Source organism: Myiozetetes cayanensis, unplaced genomic scaffold (genome assembly GCF_022539395.1).
Source record: "Myiozetetes cayanensis isolate MyiCay16 unplaced genomic scaffold, myiCay2020 scf15, whole genome shotgun sequence".
In the NCBI taxonomy this organism is placed as follows: Eukaryota; Metazoa; Chordata; class Aves; order Passeriformes; family Tyrannidae; genus Myiozetetes; species Myiozetetes cayanensis.
In genome coordinates this window covers 11,300,890-11,321,600 of record NW_026087159.1, presented here as the reverse complement: position 1 = coordinate 11,321,600, position 20,711 = coordinate 11,300,890, and the positions used below count along the sequence as shown (strand labels likewise).

The 20,711-nt window shown below is 39.5% G+C and overlaps 2 protein-coding genes across 10 annotated transcripts in view; both read left to right on the top strand.

Moving 5' to 3' along the window:
* MTM1 (myotubularin 1) overlaps positions 1-8,057 on the top strand; it is a 37,426-nt gene extending 29,369 nt beyond the window's left edge. The window contains exons 13-16 of one of the 2 annotated variants that reach the window (XM_050310380.1): positions 1,565-1,657; positions 2,491-2,604; positions 2,901-3,077; positions 4,906-8,057. In XM_050310380.1, the coding sequence (XP_050166337.1) occupies positions 1,565-1,657; positions 2,491-2,604; positions 2,901-3,077; positions 4,906-5,070 (549 nt within the window). In that variant the 3' untranslated portion in view covers positions 5,071-8,057. Of the gene's footprint in view, positions 1-1,564; positions 1,658-2,490; positions 2,605-2,900; positions 3,078-4,902 lie in introns of both variants that reach the window. The other variant, XM_050310379.1, reaches the window with a different exon arrangement.
* A 309-nt stretch (positions 8,058-8,366) lies between these two features.
* The window catches only part of MTMR1 (myotubularin related protein 1), a 37,478-nt gene continuing 25,133 nt past the window's right edge, over positions 8,367-20,711 (top strand). Inside the window, exons 1-9 of one of the 8 annotated variants that reach the window (XM_050310204.1) lie at positions 8,367-8,503; positions 11,172-11,277; positions 13,901-13,924; positions 16,112-16,162; positions 17,529-17,604; positions 18,464-18,558; positions 18,771-18,878; positions 19,285-19,386; positions 20,082-20,165. In XM_050310204.1, coding sequence (XP_050166161.1) covers positions 8,367-8,503; positions 11,172-11,277; positions 13,901-13,924; positions 16,112-16,162; positions 17,529-17,604; positions 18,464-18,558; positions 18,771-18,878; positions 19,285-19,386; positions 20,082-20,165 — 783 coding nt within the window. Of the gene's footprint in view, positions 8,504-11,171; positions 11,278-13,900; positions 13,925-16,108; positions 16,207-17,528; positions 17,605-18,463; positions 18,559-18,770; positions 18,879-19,284; positions 19,387-20,081; positions 20,166-20,711 lie in introns of those variants that run through there. The other 7 variants (XM_050310203.1, XM_050310202.1, XM_050310205.1 and 4 more) reach the window with 7 other exon arrangements.

The following is a 20,711-nucleotide window of genomic DNA, read 5'->3' as shown; positions in this document are numbered from 1 at the left end:
GCTGGCTCTTGTTCTTTTCAGTTGTCTTCTGTATGCTTAGAAGGTTAAGTAGAAATTGGCCATAGCAAGTCCTTAATATTCACCTGTTTATACCGTTTGTGTTAGAAAACTTTTCAAAGCATTAGTGGAACTTCTACTGAATTTGAATTTAACCAGGAAACCTGTATGAGCAACCTGGAGAAACAGAACATGCTGTTCCTGTAAACATTACAACAGTGTTAGTTGTTGATGCTGAACCTTGTAATTCACAGTAAGAACTTTCCACACCTTCAGTAGGAGTTACTTGCATGGATATTTTGTCCCTAATGGAATATTCAAAATGTGTTACTTAATATTGCCAAAATTGGGAAAATAGGCAGTCTGGGAAAAAAAATCAAGAAATGGAAAAATATACCTATGTATGTGTTTCATGCCCATTTTACATTTGCAAGAGTGTCTTAGTCACTTGGAAATTCACGTATAGCTACTCGGCATGAATCCCTTCATTTATGTGTGCTTGTAGGCTGTAGCAGTTTTTGATCTGTGAAAGTAGACAGACTTTTACTCCTTACTGAACACATATATGGCTGTTAAAAGATAGTAAGCATTTCAGACTATGAAAACTGAAGTGCAAGGAGGCCAATTTGTTTGTCTTCTCTAGAGTGCTTTTCAATTAATTTGCTACCATTGACTGAGTTCAGCTGCAATCTCTCATCTCCCTCTATTTCCTGACATTCAATTCTATTATTTTAAACTATCTTGCAAGCCACTGTACAGAGTAGTGTATGGGTTTTATGATTTTTCATGTCCTTAAGACATTAGGCTTGTGATCTTCCAGGCAGATAGACAACATCTTAGTTCAACATATTAAGACTTGCCTGTCTCCTCCAGGCAAGTACAGTCCAACAGAATTGTGGAGTTAATTGAATCTCTTTTCCCTGAATCTTACATGTTCTCAGCTATCAGATGCTAAAAGGAACTAAACAGCTTTTACCAAATGTAAATTTTTTTCTGTCTGTGGGGGGAATTCCTTTGATTGTTACTTTAGGCTCCTCAGAATAAGTGTTTCACCCAGACTTTAAAAATCTGTGTTAACTTTGTGTCAAGAACATGAACGTTTCTTTGAGCTCGCTTATGTTTGCTGACTACTTGAGGTTCAAGTGTGGAGGGGGAAGAGGGGATTCTGTGTGGGTAGTTTGATCTGGGTACTCCAGTGGCTTAAAATACAAAAGAAGACAAAGTATGTAACTTGGCTTTTGACAGACTTGCTGTGTAAATATAGTTCAAAATATGTTTTGCTTATTTACTAAACAATGGATGCTTCAGCAGTTCTGTTTGTCCAGTAACTAACAGGTTTTTGTAACACGACCAGTTATCACTTTGGAATTTTTTTCAAACATGTTTGGAACAGCTTTGCAGTATTTCTCTATATCTGAATCTCTCCTCCTTGGTGCAGTAACTGATTTGTAAATTGTAAGACTGGGCTGCTCTGTTACAAAAGAATGTTCTAGTGCAAAAGAAGAAATAATGTCTTGCCATAAAATGCCTGTTTTGGTTAACAGGAGGCTGTATTGCTTCATTTCAGAGAATAGGCCATGGTGATAAAAATCACGCTGATGCAGACAGATCACCCATCTTCCTCCAGTTTATTGATTGTGTGTGGCAAATGTCTAAACAGGTATGTTGTGTTATTCTTCAGTAATCTCTTCACACTATTACCTTCTGAATCAAAACCACAGATCTTTGTTTTTAAAGAAGTATTTGATTTGAAGAGGTCAGTGTACCCCTCTGCTCTGACCTGTAGTCAAAGAGTGTATTTACTTTTAAAATGTGCCATCTCTCTACCCTGTTTCTGAAAGTGATATACAAGCTATAGTTATGTTGCTTGACATGGCATTGGCTGTGCAGACACGGCTGATGTGTCCTGGACAATTCTTGGAAACAGACTGAGGGATGTTTTGTACCCAGCAAAGTGCTTTTACAGGAATTGCATCCAACTGGCTTAATGGAGTCCGTTGTTTCATGTCACCATTTTGTGAAGCTGTCCCTTGAACTGCAGGGACATGTGGTTTTGTCAAAGCTTGAAAAGGAAGCTTGGGAGCTTCTGAGTGCTGTGATTGAAATATATGTTCTATAAGTAATAGGACAAAGCAGCAAACTTGGTCTGTTTAGGGCCAAGGATTAAGATGTAAACCTTTTATTTTCCTATATGGTACTGCACTGCTATAGATATAAAATATAAAAATGTATCTGTCTTTTATTCTTTTTATAAATTAAAGGCAGTTACAGCATTTTGAGAAGAGTTTCTTTCAGTGGCTAATTTGAGAAAGTTGAACACCTTGTGCCATCTGAACACTTTGTCTGCTATGAAGTACCTGAAAGTATTACCTTAAAAATTATTTGTAGATGTACCCAGGCTTCTAAACTCTGCCTTTAGCCTTTTAACCAGGGCACATGCATATCTCTCTGCTTTCTCCATATGAAGAATGAATTTGTCTTTCCTGGTTTTAGTTTCCTACAGCCTTTGAATTCAATGAGCAGTTCCTGATTACAATCCTGGATCACTTGTACAGCTGCCGGTTTGGCACTTTCTTGTATAACAGCGAGTCTGTCAGAGAAAAAGAGGTTAGTAAAACCACTGCTTGTTTAATTGCATTGTTGTCTTGAGTCTAGGTGATTACAAAAATATTTGGTTGTATTGTATGTGGTTATAGCCCTTGGCTTTATTCTTTTTATACAATAGTTGTATGCAGACACTGAAATACTTGTCAAGCACTGATTTTGGAATCTTTCTAATGCAGTAACTTATGCTTCTAAGTAAACCAGAAGTGTATTAGTTTTAGAATGTAACCATGGCTTCTGTGATGGATTTCCTGATTTTTTTGCAAATATTTACTGTTCTTATTTCAATTTCATTTTAGAAAGTGACTGAGAAAACGTTATCGTTATGGTCTTTGATAAACAGTGAAAAATCTAAATACACCAATCCTTTTTATAGTAAAGAGCTAAACCGAGCACTCTATCCAGTAGCCAGTATGCGTCATTTAGAGCTCTGGGTCAATTACTACATCAGGTGGAACCCAAGAATTCGGCAACAAGTAAGTAAATTCTCTATACTGTACAAAAAAATGCTTTTAGACTTTGGAAATATGAAAGATTTTGTGTTATAACTGACTTGTAGGATAGTACCTGTAATCTGTTCGGGGTTTTAATGTTAGATTTATAAAGATGGAGAAAAAAGGTGAAAGTAATTACTCAGTTCTCTCTTGTTTGAACTCGGCTCTTCTCAGAACACTGATCTTATTTCGCTGTTTAGTAGCAAGTCATCCTCGACTTCTTTCTAGCCCCTTTTCTTGGAGACCGAGCTGCGGGAACATTTTTTAAGGGCATTTGGTGCTACTAAATGCTGAATGACAATGCTTAGAAATAGGGCTTGCTGATCCCTGAAGAGTGAGGGGCATTAGCATCACAAACGTGCTTAGTTGCACTTGCTTAGTCTTTCTCCTTTTTCTGAGAGAGGGTATGAAGTTCTTTAGAAATTAAATTACCTATTCAGTCCTTTCTCTTTCAAAACTATCTGTATTGATAGCTTCTATTGATGGTTAGATGTAATTTTTTTATTTAACTGATGACCCAACGTTATTTAACACAGTGAAGGAAGGCTGTTATTGAAAATTTATACAAGTGGCTCAGATTGGAAGCCCAGAAATGCTTTTATCAAGTTACACATAGTTCAGTTCTGTGCTTTTAATGTTTAGTATATGGACAGTGGATATTTGTTACAGTCTTGCTAGAAATCTCAGCAATGTGGCAGCTAAAGATAGTGCCCAGTGTCTCTCCTTAAGAAGTTTGGAGGTTTGAGTAGGAGAAGATAGAGGACCGATTTCTTTGACAGAAGCAGTCTTCACACTCCACCCCCTGGAATGAGTCAGGAGTTTTGAAGCAATGCACTTCCTTTCCTGCAGCCAATCTCCTGCATTATTTACAGCACTTCAGAGGCTGCAGGGAAGCCAGGCAGTTTGCTATGGCTTTTTACAAGTACGTTGCCTATTTTAATTTGAAGTTCTTGTTTTAAAGCTTTTTTTCACTCACTGTGAGAGACGAGGGTGTTTTGCAAAAGGTGAATCCAAAGATTTATTGTAGAAAGTGAGAGATTATAAGACATGCAAATTAGTTGTAGATCAACTTAAAAATGCGCTTTGCCATTATTCAGGAGAGGTTTTTGGCAGGAGTTTCTTAGTAGAAATGCAAACCCATGTGACATCATTCCATGCTGCTACTATTGGTCCCTAATTTTCACCATTTTTTATATACAAAATGCAAGGAGTTTTTTCTTCTCATGAAATTTATGCTTCATCTTCACTTAAGCAGCTGAATTAACTGAATCATTTTTTTTATTACCTTTGTTTACTTACAGAATTCACTAGTAAAGTTTTTTATTTCACTTGTTTGTTTACACTAAGTTGCAAATTTACTATTAAAAAACTTAAGTAAATCTCATCAGTGAGAGAAGTTATTTAATCTGAAGACATGGATTTCATGTCTTCATAATCTCAATAATCTGGCTGTTTTTTAGGGAAGATGGTGAGATATCTGCCTTCTGGAATCTAAAACCTTTCAATACGTCAAGAAGAAAGCTTTGGACAATGTGAATAGCTAGTTTGCACACAGTCTTAGATAACAAGAAAATAAAATCCATATGCTCCAGGAAGAGGAGGCTGATTTTACTGTGTTAGGACAAACTGTTCTGTGCAAAGATTTTCTTTGGGGGAGGCAGCTGGAAGGCTCTTGGGTTACAGAAACGAGTATTTCTGTTTAGCTGGAAACTGCCACATGTGCTAGGGAACCACATCTACTCCAGCAGCCTGACTGTGTAGACGTAGTTGGACTGAAGTGGTAAGACTAACATGGATCTCTTTCTAGCAGCCCAACCCCGTGGAGCAGCGTTACATGGAGCTCCTTGCGTTACGTGACGATTATATCAGGAGACTTGAAGAGCTGCAGATCACAAATAATTCTAAGATACCCAATTCATCAGCCTCATCAACATCTCCCTCACAAATGATGTCCCATGTACAAACGCATTTCTGAAGAAAACGTTGGATTCTTTCTATGCTGTAATAGCAAGTGGTGCTTCACATAGATCTATAGCAAAGGAGGAATATTCTAATGCCTTACGTTAGACTGTCCTAACACAAAGTATTTTAGACTGTCTTGATTTGAGGAGGACTTCAGACAAAACCAGCTCTTCAATTACGTGCCTTTCAGAACCTGTGGACCGGGAACATTATCAATCAACTCATAGTTACGGAGGGCTCTTTAAGAGTTACTTTGGAAAGTCTGGTACAATTGAAATTAAATTGATTTGTTGTTTTCATAAGAATGCTTTAATTTATTACACTGTAGGCCATGTTCCTATAAGGAAGTTCATGCTCAGTCTTGAATATGTCGTGAATAAACACATTAATGTCAATAGGAATATTCACATTGTGTAAAATTAGGTATGTGTGTATTCCTGTTAGGAATACATGCAAGTTCATGAGGTAAAAATAACCTCTGTTGTAAGGTTTCAGAGAGAAGTGCTGAAACTTTCTGGTTACCAGAGAATTCCAAATTTTCCTTTTTTGAAATAGAAATATGGAAGGCATTTCACTGCTATGCTTCTAATTAAAAAGTTCAAATAGCTCAGTAGATATCAAAACTAAAAAACCCCTTTTTTATTGTAAATTGATTTTATTTTGAAAAAGGAAAACAAATGCCAGTTGTACTGGATTCTGAGAAGTCCTGTTTTGGCTATTTGTTCCAATCTAAAGTATATTACAAATTATCACTGTGGGCAATATTAGTTCTTTGGATTAATGCAGAATAAAATGTTTCTAAAGACAGTTTATATAATTAAAAACAGACCCACAGAGACATTACTTAAATATCCAGCAATAGCCATAGTACTAAAGCTTCTGTTTGTCTTGTTAATGTGCCTATTTAAAGGAGCTTTTATACCAAAGTAGGCAAAAATTGTGTTATAAATAATTTTGAAAACTTGTACATTTATAGTTTACTGTTTAATTTAACTTCTGTGCAGCAAATTTTATTCTTAAGTATTTAAGGAGCTTTGGTATCCAAGATTTGCATATAGTGAGTGCACTTACGTTGAACCTTTCTGTGAGCTCTAGTTTCAAGCCTTCCTTTCACAGGCTTTTTGTAAACCTTTAATTTGTTCATTTCAGGTATTTTTTAAATAGCTGCAAGCATTTCTTATGACAGCACAAACTTTGCTCGTGATATTTAATTAAAATTTTGCATATTCTCTTAAGTTTAATGATGTTCAGGCAATCCAGGAAATCCTGCAGTTCAGAATCTGTAGGGGACTCTAATATTGTTATTTTAAAGGAGATATTTTGATGCTTGAGGCTTCTGTCATTGTAAATTATTGTACATGGGGTGAGTTTTGATCTGCAAGATATAATAGGATTATATATAAATTAAGTTTTGTGTAAGTATATATAATACAGTTTATTAGAAGTTCTGCAAGTTTATAAAGTGTAAATATTTTGCATATGAAAACTAAATTTAAAGCTATAGTTCCATAAAATAAGTCAAAGTTTAGAGGACATTGAATATTTTTAAAACAGTATTTTTTCAAAGGAATAAAAGTATACCACCTCTTGATTTAATTCATTATATGCACTGAGTTGCACTATGTTTTTCAGGGACGTTCAGAGCATACAGCATGTGCGTTCTAAATACACAGGATTATATGACTTATTTTGTCCTCTAAATTTCACTCTCCTGTCTGTGTTCTCCAGTATGTGTATACAAAATAATAATGTTGTCCCAGAATCTTGACTTGATAAGTTAAAAAGATGCATTACAATTTACCTTCAGGTAAATGAAGGAGGATACTCAATTGTTCATGATATACTTCTCATTTTAAAAGCTATGCATACTCTGGTATATTTGCCTTCTACTTACTCGTGGTTTATTAAAAAAAAAAAAGCGCTATTTTTATTAGAATATTTAAAGTTTCTCTATTTGAGTTGAACATAATGGTGACATCTCTGAGTGGTGTGAAGAATTTCTGAAAATCTAATAGCTTTTAGTGTTTAAACACTACATGGTAACCTGTTGCATTTGGGAAAGTGTGATATAATGGAAAGGATCTTTTTGCACTTACTTCATTACATATATACCATTTTTCATTTTTCATGTTACTGTTCAGCTGAATTTATCTTTGAAGCTCCCTAACAAGGCTCTGTGTGGGCTTGGATTTTTCTCAAGCCAGCAGTTAAGATACTTGTTTTAATTCTGTTTTTACATATTGGATCAATAGAAGGGTGGTTTTAATCCAGTACATTGTGGAAGATACTACTTGTGAATGTAGGCAAAGTGGTCAGTGTTAACACCTCTCTGCTTTCCCTGTAACGGGGTGATCTGGGCTGTGTCTGCGTGGCACCTCCTGCCCTGTGCACGCTGCAGGAACACACCTGGGGAAGCTGCTGAGGTGGTGAAGGAGAGAGTTCCAGGCGCCGAGTGCCTTTTCCAGGAGGGGTGAAAAAGCAGAGCTGGGATGTCAACATCACCAGCAATGAATGCCCAGTATCCCGTAAGAAATGCCTGTCTTGGAATGCTATTTTTTTTTAATGTATTCTTAATTCCATGAACCTGAGGAAATAACCTAGTTTTTGTGCTGGGCTTCAGTTACTTAATTAGAAAGGTTGTTTGTCGAATGCCTTGTTTATTTGCTCATGCCTTACCTCCCCCTCCCAGCATCACTCTTATGGCTGTACCCAAGACATGACTTGTGTGCTACCTCCTGACCTATTGTTAACCTCTGCCTTGAATTGTCTCGCAGCAAGCACCCTGTCCTGCATGAGAAAACGTGTTTTATAACAGAGCAGGATCTCCTCTGTACTACTGTTTCCTCGGTGACCGTGTCGCCCGCCCTCCCTGGATACTGCGGGACCCCTCCGGAGCCGGGCCCTGCGTGTCGGGCGGCGTTGGGGCGGGGGGAGAGGAGTGAACATCCTCTGTCTGCCGTGTACGTGCGGGGCGGGGAAAATAAAGATGTCAGTGTCGAACCCTCTGCCTCCGACAGCCCTTTTACTGGCGCGCCGTCCGTGAGCCCGTGTGTCCGTGCGGGGGCCGGAGGGGCGGCGGTGTCCATCCCATCCCATCCCATCCCCTCCATCCCACCCCATCCCGGCCCTGCCCTCCCTGCGCCCGGCCCGGCCCCGCCGCCCGCCCTCGCGGCGCGGGGGCCTCTGGGAAAGCGGCTCCGCCAGGTGACAGCGCTCGGCGCCGCCGGGGCCCCACCGGGCCGGGCTGAGGCGGCGGGGCCGGGCCGGGGCGCCGGGCAGGGCCGGGAGCCCGCCCGCCATCCCGGGGCCATGGAGCGGGCGGCGGCGGCGGCGGCCGGGCCGGCGGTGGAGGGCGGCGGCGGCGGGAGCCGGCGAGCCGTGCGGGCGGGGGGCGCGGTGGCGGCGGGCGCGGGGTCGCGGCAGCCCAGCACGGAGACCCTGGACAGGTGAGCGGGGCCGGGGCCGGAGGGAGGGCGGCACGGGGGGCGGCGGGGCCTGCGCTCCCCGCGGCGCCGGGCGGGGCAGGCGGCGGGAGCCCCTCGGGCCGAGCGCGGCCCCCCCGGCCTCGGTGCGGCCTCGGCGGAGCTGCAATCTGGGGCCGGCTGCTGCCGGTGGCCCGCGGCGGGAACCGGCTGTTGTCAAAGTTTCCTCTGCGGTCGCTGTGCCGGCAGTGCCGCCTCCGGCGGGGCCAAGTGCTCGGCCCGCGGTGGGGGCAGTGCCCGTACGGACAGCGGGGACACCGAGAGCGGGCTCGGAGCCTGTTCCGAGGGGTGTTGTGCGTGTGTTGGATCTGCGGAGGTGCGGCTGTCCCCGGCACCGCTGTGTGCCCCCGCTGTGCGCTGTGCTGTCCCTCTGTCGGTGTGCTGTGAACCAGCCCCTCCTCCCCGCCCCCCCTGCGGTGTGTCCGGTGTGCTGTCCGTGTGTCCCGGTGCTGTCCGTGTGTCCGCAGGTGTGTGCGGTGTGTCCCCGGCTGCCCGCGGGATCTCACCGGGACGGTGCCAGGAGCTGGGCGCCAGGTCTTCTCCAGCAGCTGCTGGCAGAGTCATTCCTTCATTTAGAAGTTTCCAGCTGAAGGCTGACTTAAGAGCTGAGCCTAAAAATCCTTAAACAAGGAGTTGAAACCAACAGAAATCTCACCATTTACTTATGAAAAATAAACAAACTCTATTTAGAAATCAGCACCAGGTTCCAGTCTGTATTCCCTGATTTCTCTCTTAGGAGAAACCTGGAGTTTTACGTTGTTCTATTGAAGGTGGAAATCAAATGTCCATTTTCTATCACCAGAAACATGCACCTTTGTATTCCTTATTAATGTACTTTCTTATCTTAATTCTCAGCTTTCTTCTCCTAATCCTGTTCTACTCTGGGGAAGTTATAATGTCCATTGGCCATATGGTTTATTTAGCTGCCAGTGTGTCTGTAGCAGGCCAGGCTAATGTGAGTGACTGCAGATGAGACAGAGTAGAAAGGCAGTACTGGCGTGTGCCCCACTTGGCCGATGGTGGGAAGGCAGCAGTGTGATCTCTGGCACACTGACACTTCCCGACACTGGTCCTAGGGGATGGTCCTGCATTCACATTCGTTTTCCTGCTACTATTTTAACTCTGTTGATGTAGTGATTATCTTCCTGGTGAAGATAAGCCATGGAAATATTAATCCTTTTCTTAATTAACAAGGAAATGCTTATTTGAAAACAAATATAGGCAAGCCCTAAAGAGATGTGAGAAAAGGAGAAATAAATGAGATCAGAAAAGGATTATTGTAGGATTTAGCCCCTGTGCTCTTAATTGAAAAACTTAAGTGAAAAGTTTCTCTGAGTGAATCTGGGCTCCAGTTCAGCACCAACCCAAGAGTTACCTTGTTGTTCGAACCAGGACTATCATAGATCTGTTCTATTTGCAAAACAACACTGTGAGACCTAGCACTGTATAGAATGTGCAGATGGAAAGAAAGCTACTAAAATTTATCAGGAAAGTTTTGAAAGAGCTTTCATTTCAGATGTGAAGTTGTTGTCACCTGGTGGAGTCAGTGCAAGGAAAGACCTCTAGTTAAGTAATAATTGGTCATCTAAGGCTGTTACCCCACCCTCTTAATGTCAGAGGTCTGGTCTGGGTATGTGTGTGTATATTCACTTCCATGTCACGGGATACTCACAGAATCCAAAGCTATTTTGTGGATGAATTTAAAAAAAAATTAATATTCTCTTGCTGTGTTTAGCTTCCAAGTAATCATTCAGTCTGTAGAAGAGCCTAGCTAAATGGTTTGAATTAAAATGGCAGATATCTAAGGTGTCAGCTGAGGCTGTGGGGGAACAGTTCCCTCTGCCATTGCCAGTTTTTCATCAGATACTGTCATGTCTGAACAGACCCAGTGCACTTCAAACTGTCATTGCTTCTCACTCTCAGTACTGCTTTATTTGAGAGCAGCACTGGTTCAGGTGACTGTTCTCAAATTGCACTGTCTGGGATTTAGTGCAGTTCTGCTGCTCAGGTGCTTTAGGGTTCTTGCAAACACCCTACACTGCAGAATTCCTTGTTGTGACGTGGAAAGGCCTGCCCTGAATATTCAGGGATTATTTTATGAATTAGAAAAAAAAAATACAGCTAACTAGAAGATACACTTTAGAAAACATCTATTTTCGACATTTAATGTTAATGTAGAATACAACACTAGCATAGTTTAAATTCTTTAATACTAGCATAGAGTAATTCAATTCTGAGAATTTGCAGAATAATCAGGAAATATTAATAAGGACAGTAAAAGGAGTTTCCTGTTACTTGACCAAACTCATTCCATGGATGGCTTTAAGAAAAAATGGTTGTGAATGATGAAAAAAATTACACCGGATACAGAACATAACATTTTTATAGGTTCACAGGATCCTAACCTCGCTTTTAACCTACTGGCAGCTCTACATCTCTGATTTGATCTAAATAAAATTCTTTTTCCTAATTTGATCAGCAGAATAGTAGCGTTCTGCCCACAAAGCAGGCTAATTTTTATGATGTTAGTGATCACTTACGGTGTTGCTTTCTGGATGTGTTCAGTTGCTATGCTGTTTTCAATATATATTTTTAATTACTGCTAAATAATTTAAAATTTCTGGTTTTGTAGCCCGACTGGATCCCACGTGGAATGGTGTAAGCAGCTGATAGCTGCGACCATTTCCAGTCAGATTTCAGGGTCTGTCCCATCAGAAGGTGTGTCCAGAGACTACAGGGTAAGTGGCTTGAGGAATACATTGATTTGTTTAAGATAAAAACGTGAATGATCAGGAAAGTCCTTGCTATCTTGATTAGCAGGTGGTAAGTACTTGAGTGATCACTGAATGTTTCAGGAGTCCTTTGAATCTGCTTTGTGTTTTTTCCATATTTAGAATAGTGGCATTGAAGTCTACAGAATAAAAATTAACAGAGAGGTGAAATGAAAATTAAACAGTCGGTGCTTTTCCTAAAATGCCAAAAGTGAGTTTTCTTTTGATTGCTATATAATAAAATTGGTAGAGTAGATTAACAGTTAGAGGTTGAAATGATTTTTAGTATGTGTCATTCAGAGTACAGAATTGAGCTCTCCAGATTTCACAAAAAATAAATGCATGTCTTTGCTGCTGTGCAGAGAACATAAATGGCTATCATTTTTCATGGGGTTTCACCAGAGACAGAGAATTTAACATCAAACAAACAAACAAGTCACCTTTTTCATTCCCTGCCAGCAAGGTTGCTGTCACTAAAGTAATGACTGCAGTGTGGTTTACCTGACAGTTCCATTATGCTGTTGTGCCCCTGTTCTTTCACGCTCACTGGCCGTTCCCCCCGTGCAGCCAGGCAGCTGAACTGTCAGGAGTGGAGCAGGGGCAGTTCTTCTTCTCTCAACAGACGTCCCTCATGTTTCAGTTCTCTTTGAGAAGACCAAGTTGCTGCTGTCTAGATCCCTTTTCCTTCCTAGATTTGAAACAGTTTTATGGTCTTCTTGCAGAATGGCCAGAGGAAGATTTTATCTTTTTTTTATGTTTGGGGTTTTTTTCTGGTTTAGCTGGATTTCAATTCTGAGGTGCTCTGTGATTACAGAGGTGGTTGTCTGGAAACAGCGTATTTTTGATTCAGTGACAGCAGGTCAGATTCAGCCCAAGCCTGAAGATAAGTCCACAAAATGTCTTGGGCTACAGCCTGCTTAAAAGTTTACCTCACAGAGTTTGGGACTCTTGGCACAGTCCAGCAGCTTATGGAGCACAGCTCTTCCATGCTCCAGGTCAAACCTAACATCTTTGATGAAACAGCCTGGGAAACTTTGCATTGCAGCTGTTGATGTTGTATTTACCCTGTAGATTAAGGACTTCATTTTAATAAAACCCCAGTGTGTAAGTTTGGTGTTCAGTTTATATCTGAGTTAGAATGCATTCCTCTGGAATAAAGAGTGCTTCTTAATTCTCAGTAACCTCCTTCTCTATACTAAACTCATCCTGGATATTTTTTGACAGGAATAAATCTTTTAAGGCCTAACTAAAATTCTGCTTCATTCTCTGTTTCCTAGGAATGAAAGAAAAGAATATAAGCCTGATGGTTGAAATTCAGATTTTTTTGTGGATAAATTGTATTTGGCATCATTGCATTCCTGTGGTTTGAAATCCCCTATTTGTATATAACTTCATTGCATTCTTTATCCTGGAATGTCTTTAGTTATGTTCACTGCTTGTGAAGCAGTGTCTGTGCTTTAGGAGAGGGTTTCTTTTGCACTTCGCTTCTGCAGAAGTTCAATGATAGCAATAGTTGCTTAGTCAATACCACCAGCAGGTTGGGTTTGTTCCTTACTACTGTGGAATTCAATGCCCATATGTAACTCAGATTTCCTTTGAAACAATTTCCCTTTTGATGCACACTGGTCACCTTCCTGGGTCTTCATTACCTTTGGTTACCTTGAATTGCTACATTTAGAGACTATTTTACAACTCAGAACCTTCAGTTCCAGCCAGATGTGTGTGTTTGCTTCTGGAACTGGTCAGGAAGTTCTGTTGCTTTCTGCTGGATTGACCAGGAACTCCCTGCTTTATTCTTTCTTTCATCCTTTCTTTTAATGTTTAAATGAATAGGTTTGCAAAAACAGTAAATATATCGATTCTTGTTTCTAATGGTGTTAACTCACCTTACTCTGTGTGACTCAACTTACCAGAATGTAATTTAGGGGAGGGGGGAATCAAAGTGTGGCAGAGGAGCAGCTGATGGAATGGTCAGAACTGGAGAGCACTGGGCAAGAGCTCTTGCTCACTAAACCCTTCAGCAACATGATTCTTGCTCTTAGTTTGAGCTCTGCTCTCTGTGTCTTCTCCCATACACTCTCTGCCTGCAGAGTGTTCTTGACTGAGGGCTCATAGAAATAAAAATGGCTTAGATTGTAGTGGCTGACTACAGACACCTTGGGAAGTAAGTTGAGAAGAGCTGTCACTGTCCTGTTTTACCGTTTGATTTGAATCCGCAAGGTACGGGAGTTATACTTCATGGCTGTTAATGCAGGCTTATTGTCTTCCACCTAGAAGGATTACTAGGCTCTTTCTTCTCTTCTGTTCTCACAATAGCACAGTAGCTGCATAAAAGGGTGATTAGGAATGAATGTTCCCAAAGAGCTTGGCATTTGTTGCATCACTGAAATGAAGTGTCTGAGATTTTTTTGAGACCAAAACAATCCTGCAAATGAGCGTTGCTAGTTCTGCATGGTTTTGCTCTTCCAAAATCTGCCTATAATGTTTGAGAGTAGAGTTCTCTTGAAGATGGGGTGAAATAAGATGTAATATCTTTAGCAAATCAAATCTGTGTGTTTCAGTGGATAACATTTTATATTTTAACTAACAGGTGTACAGGAGGCCGGTTATACGGGTAAGATTACCTTCGGCAAGCAGTAAACGGCCTCCTACCTGTTTGTCTTTTGTGCTGTGTGACAGCTTGGTGTGTCAAGCGTTCCTCTTTACATTAATAGGTTTTATGAACCAGTCAGACCATTTTGCTATGCAGTGCAACAGCTTCTTTCCCATAGAAATGCTTTATATACGTTACAATGTTTTCGTGAGCAATAAAAGTCAATGTGTAAGAGAGCAGTATTTTAAAATTACGTTATGAATGTGCAATACTAACTTCAGTTTTATTACATTAATTTTGACAAAATGGATGCTTGAAACTGAGGTTTACATGCTTTGGACTGCAGAGTACTGTGTTAGCAGCTCTAACATGTCTATGCTAAAGAATACCAGTGGTAAAAGCATTACGTCTGTGTCTGTCCTATTTAAAAAGTTCCAAATTCATGCTTGCCTTTGTATGTGTTTTACCTTAGTAGTAGGATTGAAAGTTAGTTTTGGAGTTAGGCACTAGTGCAGTGATCTGCATCTTTTTAATGGTAATTTTGAGACTAGGTCTTGCCCATTGTTCAGTGAAGATATAAAAAGGGCATGCCTTGTTTTCTTGCCCCTCTTTCTTAGTATCATTTATGGAGTGAGAAATGATCTGGGTAGTGTTCTGACATTGTTCATGAAATGTGTCGAGCACTTTTATTCAAACAAAGACCTCTTGTTCAGTCTGAAACCAAGAGATGAAGTCTGAATGATTTCTTTTTCTCATTTGTTGTTTACATATTTGAAAATTATGTGTTTAGTCCAATCATACAAATCTACAAGTTGATCTCTTTTTTCTTTTGAATAGATAGCTCTTGAAGTAATTGGTCTGAGTTGAGTAACAAAAATTGGTTTTGTTCAGTGGTTCATAGTTCTTTGTAAAGGCTTTGATCTCTGAATGGTCTGCTATGCTTCTCTGTCTTTCATTTATTTAAAATCTTTCGGTGTATTTGCTCATTGTCCTTCTGGTTTTTTTCCAGAAATCACAGTATCTACTTTGATTTCAGAAACAACATAATTATGACCTTAAACTTAAGTAATAGCTATTTAATAGAATTTCACCCATAACTAAATGTTAGTAGTCCTTTATAATTTGAAGGCGTTTTTTAATTACTTACAACTTTTTAAACTCATGTAGAGTTAAAATTATCTGAAGAGATCTGAAGTCCTTCTCCTAAGTTGTTCTTTCTCGAGGGTTTTGTAAAAATACTGTAAAAAGAAAACTTGACTTTAGCAAAGATTTGTAAATTCAGACTGAGACTGATTTTACAGTCTGACCAAGTGAGAAGTTCCTTGCATGTGAACTGGGAATAATAGACTGCCCTGAGCACAACTTCTCTCCAGTTTAATAAAAAAAGGAGACGGAAGAACATTTTTGGCTGAACGTATTAAAACAATTCCTTCATCTGACCTGCTGACATTTGTGCTCCTCTCTGGAGTGCATAGGGACCTTATGTTTATTAAAGAAATTTAATTAATATTCAAGATTTGCTGCCAAGTGATGCAAAAATAAATTAACATGAAAATGTGAATTGTTCGCATATTTTGCTACGAGGAGTAATTTTAACTTCTGTAAAGTTACTGGCCAAGTTTCAAGGAACACCATAGAAGTTGCTGGGAAAATATGTAAAACCATAAAGCTGAGAGTTCAGTTAAAACATGTTTTACACAGTAAAGCATTTTTAAAGTGTTTAGATAGATCTATTTGATGTCGACCTGTTTTCTCTGTGAAAGATTGCATGAGATTTCCCATAATGCTACCATTGCAAGCTGTACTCAATTTCTTCTATTGATAAGCATGTGGCGTACTTGAAATTAATTTTCTTCACTGTAAGGTTGTTTGTCTTAAAAAGACAGCACGTACTTTTATGTTCTTATCTACCAACACTGAGTCTTTTGTGAAAAAGGGAGTGAATTTTTCATTTTGTGTTGTGCCAAATAACACTCAAAGGATGGTGCTAATAGCTTGGATTCCTTTCTGTGGAAAGTAGTGTGTGCCAGGAGTGGAAGATTTTGAAAAGCTAAACTGGAGTTAAAGTATGTGCTGTCTTTTTAAGGAAATTGAAAAAAAAGGGAAACAAAAAAAAAAAAAAAGAGAAGATTCTGTCCTTTCACCTGTTGTCTGCATTTTTTTTGCTGTTACTTCTCTCTTGCCCTACTGCTGCCTCATGCAAAGCAGGAGATTCAGGATGGACACAATGGCTATCATTCTGAAGCAGAACCTGATCAGGTGGCAAGTTTTACTCATCTTTCATTCATTAACTGTGTAGCAAGGTACTATATATTAGTACTCCTACAGTGCATACAAATCTTATATTTCTCATGCAAGAGAATCCCTAAAAAAAAACATTCAGTGTGTAAATGGTTATGTGCTAGAGTGGGTTTTTAGGTAAAGTCATGTAGTCTGAAATGTAAACTGCATGTAGGTGCCATCTCACAGAGCACATCCATCCTCAGTTTGTAAGCACTGGCTAATTCTGTACACATTATTTTTTATGAATGGGTGCTGAATGTAAAATCCTTTTAGTTTCCAAGGAAGTCTAAAAACAGAGATCATTTGAAGTATCTTTAGAAATTATTTCTAAATGAGGGCTTGGGGTGGTTTGGAAGCAGACAGATCCCACCATTTGTGTGTATTTGGGTCAGAGCTGCAACACAAAGGGAGAGTTACTTGTTTGCTGTAACATACCCCATTATATTTATTCTCCTTTGAGGATGTAGAAAATAGAAACCTTAATATCTCCTAATTTTGACCTGAGAGAGATCACTTTCTCACATGGTCCTTAAAAGTCCCACAAACCCTTTTATTCTTAATTAAAATCCTTAGTACATTTTAAATCTTAGCTGCCAACAGAGGACCCAAAGGATCAATCTTGTATAATTCAGGAATGAAGCCATTTACCTAAATGAAAATTTATGGAACTAACCCTTATTTTAAAATTGCTAATTGCTATATTTTGTTATTCATTCTTAATCTGACCTTCTGGATCCAAAATTGCTATAATGAACCTATTCCCTAATCTGTGGCACTCTCAGTAGGGAGTTGATTGAAATAGAGCATCATAGGGTGCTTCTGACTTCTTGCTGTCTAAAACACAAAGTTAAAATGTTAAATAAATAAAGTTTCTACCATATAATTCTTTCAGATGAAAATACTCAAATATTAAATAAACAACATTAAGATTAAAAAAAAATAAAAAAGAGCTTTAAAATGTTCTCAAGTAGATAAAATACACGAAATAATACCTGCATTTAGCAGAAGACTAACAAATTATTAATTACAAATTTGGGCTGATCTTATTGTTCATATTTTTGTATGCTATATGTAGCTAGCATGTGAAACTAATTGTTGCATAAATGCTTTGTTACTAATATGTGACTAACGTGCATGTCTGTGCAATATTTATAAATACCAAGTTTCGTGTTTGTTCCTTTTTTTTTTAAACTGTGGTACTGTTTAGTACAGTTGTGCCTTGTAGAAAAAGACACACTTCTTGTGTTCCGGTAATCTGGTAGTAAAAGCACTTTGCATCAAAATGTATCGATGTGGTACAGATGGAAAGTGAGATTTACTCATGACTTTGGATTTCTGCCAGGCACTGCGGGATGGAAACAAACTGGCACAGATGGAAGAGGCTCCACTTTTTCCTGGGGAATCAATCAAAGTTATCGGTAAGAGTACTACTGAGTGCTACACTGAATACTATTAAATTGCCAGTTTATCTGTTTAAAAACAGAATATTATTTCCTTTTGACTTCTCTTATTTAGTTTAATGCCACTTTAGATTAGCTGATTAGATGTGGATTTCTTTTTGTCTTTTAAATTCAGATGTAGGAAGGAGGAGTCAGTTCCAGAGGATGACTTGCTCAGTATAGATAAATCTTTTTTCAAGGGATAGTCTGTTCCATAGAGGTGGATGGGTTGTATTTCTGCTTGGGGATGCCAAGGATACTTGGTAGATTCAAAATCGTGATAGCAAGGAAGATGAAGTTGTGGAAAACTTACTTTCCATTTCTTAATGAAATTTATTTCATTCTGGCCTGTGACAGCACGCTCTGCACAGGCAGTGCAGTACTTGTCTAGAGAACAACACTAGCACATAAAACTGAAAATTAACACATGTGCATGTAACTGAATTATTTGGAGGTGGGTTGTGTATGGATCAGTAACTGCCCCTTTGGATGCTCTCCCTGGGGTTGGTGGAGGTGCTTGACACCTCAGGGCAGGGACCAGAGAACGCCTGCAGGGTGCTGGTCACCTGCCTGCCCTCACTGCAGACCCTGCTGGCTGAGCCCAGCCCCGGGTGCTCAGTACTTGCTGCGCTGCAGTGGGACTGGGGAGTTGGATTGCTGAGATAAAGACAACTCTCAGTCCTGACAGCCTCTGAAGGAACTGAAGGCTTTCCTACAGAGGTCAAGCATCAGAATCCTACAGAGCTGCCAAAATGTTGCTATTTACAAATAGAAATAGATTGTTTTGGAAGAAGTGTCTGTAATTGTGAAACAAAGCTTTAATTGGTGTGTTTTCCAGCTAAGGACGTTATGTACATCTGTCCATTTATGGGAGCAGTCAGTGGGACGCTCACGGTGACGGACTTCAGAATGTTTATCAAAAGTGTTGAGAGGGTAAGACTGCACTATCCATCTGCCTGTTGTTTCAGGTGGGAATGTTGCTGAAGTAGATTTCAGAAAGTGACATAGTGTATGTGAAGAGTGATGTTTCCCAGCAGTCTGTTAAATGGGAATTATTGTTGTTTGTAATGAAACATACATGAATAATATAAATTTGTATTATTTCTAATGTGATGAAATTAATTTATTTTATATGCAAATTTCAGGAACCACCTTTTGTTGTCGATGTTCCCCTTGGAGTCATAAGTAGGGTAGAAAAAATTGGAGTACAGAGCCATGGAGACTACTCATGTGGTATAGAAATAGTTTGCAAGGTAAGGCATGATAGAGATTTAATTATATTAAAGTATTTTCATTTCATTTTTCTGTAGAAAGAATCTGCTAGCCCCTGGGCTGGTTTTCTGTCTGATCAGTTCCCTATATTTGAACCCTGCTTCATTCAGATAATATATTTCAATTCCTCTTAGGATACTTGCAGTCTTTGACACTTCTGCCTTTTGTCTCAAGAGTGAATTCAAAGGAAAAGTGGCTATTTTTATACCTAGCAACTGGAGTGACAGTCCTGCCCATCTAACATAAATGCTTACAGAATTCTGTTCCAGTGTGGGTTAGGTGATACCAGCGCTGCATATATACCTTCCTTCAATCAAATGTCTTGTAACTGCCTTTTTTATTCATTTGTCTGTCATAGAATAAAATAGTGTAACTTACTGTTGGCAGGATATGAGAAATTTGCGGCTGGCCTGTAAACAGGAAGAGCAGAACAGATTGGAGATCTTTGAGAACATTGTAACGCGTGCATTTCCTGTTTCCAACGGGCTGGTGAGTCTGAAGATGGAGAGGAGGCTGTCACTGGCCTCTTAGTGGAAAGTGCAGGGGAGGAAATGCAGGGCCTGTATAGCAAAGTTTGAAATGTTGATTCATAAAATCTGCTGCAGAGTGGGCAGGGTGCTCTGACCGTGTTTCCTTTTTGCATTAAAGCACAAAACATCATGCTGTGTTCTCCTACTAGTGAAGTTTGTTATTTTGTACATAGCCCTTGACATCTAGATTTGCCTATTGTTGCTGATTAAATTACATATGTATTAACGCTGTATTTTCTGCAGTAGATAATTCAGTCTAGAACTTCTGTCTGAAACAACAGATAGGTACAATTAGTCTTATTATTACTTAGGTGCAGAATTCTATTTCATTTGCTTGAGTGGGTAAGGAACTGATTGGGAGGTAGAAAACAATTTCCTCATCCTGGCATTGCCATTGATGTGTTCTGTGATCAGAGGCAAATAACTTCGACTGTCTCTGTTTCCTATCTTGATTTTGTTAATTTTAGGCTTGTACTTGATGGAGGAAACTGTTTTTCATCTTCGTACTAGCTCACTGTTGTCCAGTCTTGACTGAAGGTGTTTGAGAGTTTTAGAAGTGTTAGATTTGAAATATTGGAATGTTCACTGTTTTGGAGCTTATTGTGCATGCAGCCTGTCAGGCAGCAGTTTATGCCTTTGCTTTGTTGTCTTTAGCCTCTTTTTGCATTCAACTACAAAGAAAAGTTTGCTGTTAATGGCTGGAAAGTGTATGATCCAATGGCAGAATATAAGAGGCAGGTAAGTTATAGAAGTACTTGGTGTATTTTTTTTCCTACATCTCCCCCCAGAGCCATTTAAGCAATAAAAAAAAATTACGGAAAACTCAACATTTTCAGCCCTCGCTACATACAGAAACTGTCTACATCTCATGTATCGATAATAAAATGCAAGTGGCCTGACTTTGAGTGTGTTGAGCACCTGCTAAAGCTGATGGAGATAACAGGTGCTGAGTACTTGAGCAAATTGTTCTAACTTAGCATGGTTCTTAAATCCTCATTTTCCAAGTGCTGTTTCCACAAAATACAGACTTTATGAAAAATTGAGTTTGAATAAGCAGCATTAAGCAGAAGAGTAAATGTGGTTCTTCATTGTAAATCTGTATTTTCCTAGTTGCAAAAGTGTTTTTATTTCGCTATATGATCACTTTTTACCTGAGTGTGCTGCCTAATCAAATGGTTATTTTGCACATCAGTTTTAAAGGTATAAGTAGGAAAGACTTTCAGGGTACTGATTTATGATTCAGTATGAAGACCTCAGTTTATAGCTTATTTAGAAGAAAAGTGT